The 4,130-nt window shown below is 69.2% G+C and overlaps 2 protein-coding genes across 2 annotated transcripts in view; one reads left to right on the forward strand and one right to left on the reverse strand.

Moving 5' to 3' along the window:
• LMF2 (lipase maturation factor 2) overlaps positions 1 to 1,001 on the forward strand; it is a gene marked incomplete at its 5' end in the record, with an annotated part of 3,572 nt that extends 2,571 nt beyond the window's left edge. The window contains 4 exons of the mRNA XM_012735074.1: positions 5 to 173; positions 245 to 356; positions 449 to 542; positions 627 to 1,001. Of these exons, the coding sequence (XP_012590528.1) occupies positions 5 to 173; positions 245 to 356; positions 449 to 542; positions 627 to 914 (663 nt within the window). The remainder of the gene's footprint in view (positions 1 to 4; positions 174 to 244; positions 357 to 448; positions 543 to 626) is intronic.
• A 302-nt stretch (positions 1,002 to 1,303) lies between these two features.
• Positions 1,304 to 4,130, reverse strand: part of MIOX (myo-inositol oxygenase) — a 7,491-nt gene continuing 4,664 nt past the window's right edge. The window contains exon 12 of the mRNA XM_004676370.2: positions 1,304 to 1,450. Coding sequence (XP_004676427.2) covers positions 1,304 to 1,450 — 147 coding nt within the window. The remainder of the gene's footprint in view (positions 1,451 to 4,130) is intronic.

Here is a 4,130-nt window from a genome sequence, read left to right on the forward strand (position 1 = left end):
GCAGGAGATCGAGTTCCTGTACAAGCCGGGGAACGTGAGCCGGCCGCCCCCGGTGGTGGCCCCGCACCAGCCGCGCCTCGACTGGCAGATGTGGTTCGCGGCGCTGGGCCCGCACACCCACAGCCCCTGGTTCACCAGCCTGGTCCTCCGCCTGCTGCAGGGCCGAGAGCCGGGTGTGTGGGGGCGCGGTGGGCGGTGGGCGGGCTTGGGGCGGCGCGCCGAGCTGAGCCCCGCTCGCCCGCAGTGATCCGCCTCATCCAGACGGACCTGTCCAGGTACCCCTTCCACAAGCGGCCTCCCACTTACGTGCGGGCCCAGCGCTACAAGTACTGGTTTTCGCAGCCTGGGGACCAGGGGTAAGGCCCGGGTGGCGTGGGGGGGGTGGGGGGGTCCTGGCCCCCCGGCCCGCCCGCCCCGCCCCTCCGACAGACCCACCTGGCTGCTGCAGGTGGTGGCGGCGCCGGTGGGTGGAGGAATTCTTCCCACCCGTGTCCCTGGGCGACCCGACGCTGGACTCCCTGCTCAGACAGTTCGGCCTCCAGGTAGCAGCCCGCTGGCCAGCCCACAGGAGGTGACAGAGTGGGCTGGCCTGCAGGTGACACCCCCCCTTCTACCTGCCCCCACAGGACAAGAGCCCACCCCGGACCCGCAGCTCCAGCAACACCCTGACCCGGACCCTCCACTGGCTGCGGGAACAGCTGTCTCCCCTGGAGGCCCCCATGCTGCTCTGGGGGCTCCTGGCCACCGTGGGGGCCATTCGGGTCCTGCAGGCCCTGCTGGGCCCCCATTTCCCCAGGTCCACCCCTCTGGCCAGGGAGGAAAAGCACCGGCTGGCCCACAAGCAGGACTCGGGAGCTCCAGGCCAACAGGCTGCCCTGGCCCCCAACAGCGGCAGCTCCCGGCGGAAAAAGTAGCCGCGACGAGGGTGGGGCCCCCCGCCGCTAGCCCCCTCCCGCAGCAGGGCCCCAGCCTCTGCCCGGCCGGCCGCCAGGAGACGCAGGGCGCTGCCTCGGCCACGCTCCGGGGCCCCAGGCTGGGCCGCGACCTGCGGCGCCATGCCTGCCCTGAGGTCCTTCCCTGGTCGGTGGGAGCGGCGGCCGGCCCCGAAGCCATAAAGGGTCTTGGTGTGTGACCTGAGTCTGGTCTTCCCTTCCGCTGGAGATGCCCGAGAACGGCGAGCCCTCTCGCCTGCGGTGCTGGACACAGCCCTCAGTGCTGGCCAGCTGGCCACTGACCGGCTCAAGGGCGCCCTGCTTTCCCATCGCCGCGTGCCCGTCTGCGAAGCCTCAGTCCATATGGCCCGCTAGCCGCCACGGCCGCCCGCTTCCTGCCCTGCTAGCGTCTCCTCAGGAAGGCACTGAGGGTCAGCACCGGGTTTCGGGGAGGCCAGAGTGGCACAGGGTGGTCCCAGGGTGTGGGTGTGAGTTGGGTAGGGGGAGCCAGAGGCCCCCTGATTAGCGTGGGAGAGGGAGGGCAGCCCAGCATGCCAGCCCCTGGGAGAGGCCACTATGGAAGCAAAAGCCCAGCACCCGCCCCGGCCACAGGGCCAATGGCCTCTGGACCCGGCGGCGGTGGCCACGGCTGCTGTCTGACCCCTGAGTGTGCGGACACCCCAGGCAGGGAGAGGCCCTTGGGCACCCGGACCTGGCCAGTGGAAGGACACCACGGCGGGCCCTGGGCACTCCCACCTCAGACGGTGTCTGGGGGAACAGGCCCCCCCGTCCGCTGGGGCAGACCAAACCTGCTTTTCCACTTCCAAAAGAAGGGGGCAGATGGTGTCCCCAAGATTCAGAAAGCCATGATGCTCCCCCAGAGGAGCGGTCAGGCTGGGCACCCACCCTCGGGCTTTCTGATTTGTACTCGGCCCCCGACAAGGCTATCACTGAGGAGACAGCTGCACCCCCACCCCCACACGAGGTCCTGACTAGTGCTGGGGGGCACAGAGTCTGGCAGGCCTGCACCCACCCCCCTTCCCAAAGCCTGCCCCCTCCCACCAGGGTGCCCGCCCACATGCCCCCAAACACCTGAGGCGGCGTCCCTGCCCGAGGGCCAGGGGGTCTCGGTGGCCCAGCCTCCCCGCCCCCAGGGGCCACCCTGGAGTGTCCTGCACCTGGCAGCCCCCCGCCAGCAAGGCCCACCTGTGCCCCCCACCTCCCACGGCGCTCTGGGGGCTGGTCAGACGCGTCCTCATGGCTGTCCACCGCCCCAGGTCCACACCTCACGGCTCAGCTCTGTGGGGCCCAGCCCAGCGGGCGGGGGCTGCGTCTTTGCCAGAGGTCACCGGCGCAGAGAAGGCTCAGACAGCAGAGCTCAAGCACGGCTGAGGGCGGCTGCGCCCCAGCGCTGCGCCTGCCTGGCGGTGGGGACCGAGCGTCGGGAGCGCAGCAACGCTGCCCGCCACTAGGGGGCGGCTGGGGCCCGCGCGGGCCCTGGGGCTCAGGGCAAGTCTCTGACGCCCCGCATGGCTCCCACCCCCACGCTCACGGAACCCCAAGAAGCTGCGGGGCTCCGGGGGTCAGCTGCAGCGTGGACAGGCCGTCTCAGGCGGGAGGACCCCGGAGAGTCTCCATTCCAGGGCTCATGGAGCGCCAGAGACATCACCTCGGGAAGAAACATGCTCGTAATACCAATTTTTTAAAGAGATTTATTTGTGCAGAACTGGGGTGCGGGCCAGAGGTGCCGGGGCGGTGAGCGGCTTCACCAGAGACAGAGCGGGGCGCAGAGCAGGCAGATCCCCAAGCACGCTGCTGAGGGGGCAGCGGGCGGCTCAGGAGGGGTCTGCGGCGCCCCGCGGCAGCTCAGGGGTGGAGCTCGCTGCGTCCTGGCCCGCCGCGCCCCAGGCTGTCCGGTTTCTCTAGGCCGCCCTCGGTGGTGGTGCAGCAGCGGGGTGGAGCGCACGCGAGCCGCGGCCGCTTCGGCGCGAGTTCGACCCCCCGCCAGGGGTGGCCCAGGGCGCGGCTGACCCCTGCTGACCCCGCCTCTGCCCCTCTCTGCAGTGTGCTTCGTAGATCCGCCTGTTCTGCTCCCTGCTCTGTCTCTAGGGGGTCCTCTCAGTCCCCCACCTCCGGTCTGTACCCCAGTTCTGTATGCATAAATACAAATTTTTAAAAAAAAAGATCTGTTAATTTATGCACACTGGGGTACGGACCGGAGGTAGGGGCAGTGAGGGGACCCCCTAGAGACAGAGCAGGGAGCAGAACAGCCAGGTCCCCTGAAACCCACAGTTGTGGGGGCAGAAGGGGTCTGCTGTGCCCTGCGGGTCACTTCCTGGTCAGGGTTGCACTCAGACCACGGTGGCTGTGGACAGCCTCATAGGGCTTAGATTCACCCCTGCACCCCCCCCAGAGAAGACTCCAAAGACATTCTGAAGTAAAATAAAGATTGGTTTAACCTGCCGGTGCACCACCTTCAAGAGAGCCCTGGGTGGCCAGCACCAGCTGGCCAAGGCAGATCGCCCCAAGGAAGGACGGGGGCGTGGCCACTGGGCCAGGCGGGTCAGGGGCTCCTGCCCAGCTGCTCTTGGGGTCTCCATAGTCTTCGTGGCCCCTCCCGAGGGGCTCGGCGGCCCACGGGTGAGGTGGCCCCGGCTTGCAGCCCCAACAGCCTGGTGACCAGCCCCAGGCCCCGCCCCGTTGTTATGTGGGGACACTGGCTTGATTCAAGAGAAACACGGCTGAGCAGAAGCATCCGGAAGGCCTGAGCCTGCTGCGGACCCCACGGACAGCAGTGGGGGCTGAGCCGCCTTCTTGGGCCGGGCTCGCTGGGGGGGCCTGCCAGTAGGGTCCCCCTGGGGCGGGGCTCCCTCGGGATGTGGCCGTGGGTGCCCCGAGGGGCCACTGCCCCTCACAGGTGCTTTGTGAGCGCTCCAGTCCTCCTGTTCGTGCTTAGGGGAGACGGCGGACTTGGGGACCACACCCTGAGGCAGTGTGGTGAGCAGGAGACCCCAGATTTCACGCGGGGTCCACGGCGGCCTCCCTCGCCCTCAGCCAAACACACCCCACGGCTGCTGCAAGGGGTTTATTGCGGCCCGCACAGTGACCGCGGGGCAGGCGGCCAGCGGGGCGGCCGGAGTGAGCTCAGGCCGGCGGGCCGGGGCGCGTCACCAGCTCAGGACGCCGGGGCAGTACTTG

This window comes from Condylura cristata, unplaced genomic scaffold, assembly GCF_000260355.1.
Source record: "Condylura cristata isolate star-nosed mole 26May11 unplaced genomic scaffold, ConCri1.0 scaffold00004, whole genome shotgun sequence".
Lineage (NCBI taxonomy): Eukaryota > Metazoa > Chordata > Mammalia > Eulipotyphla > Talpidae > Condylura > Condylura cristata.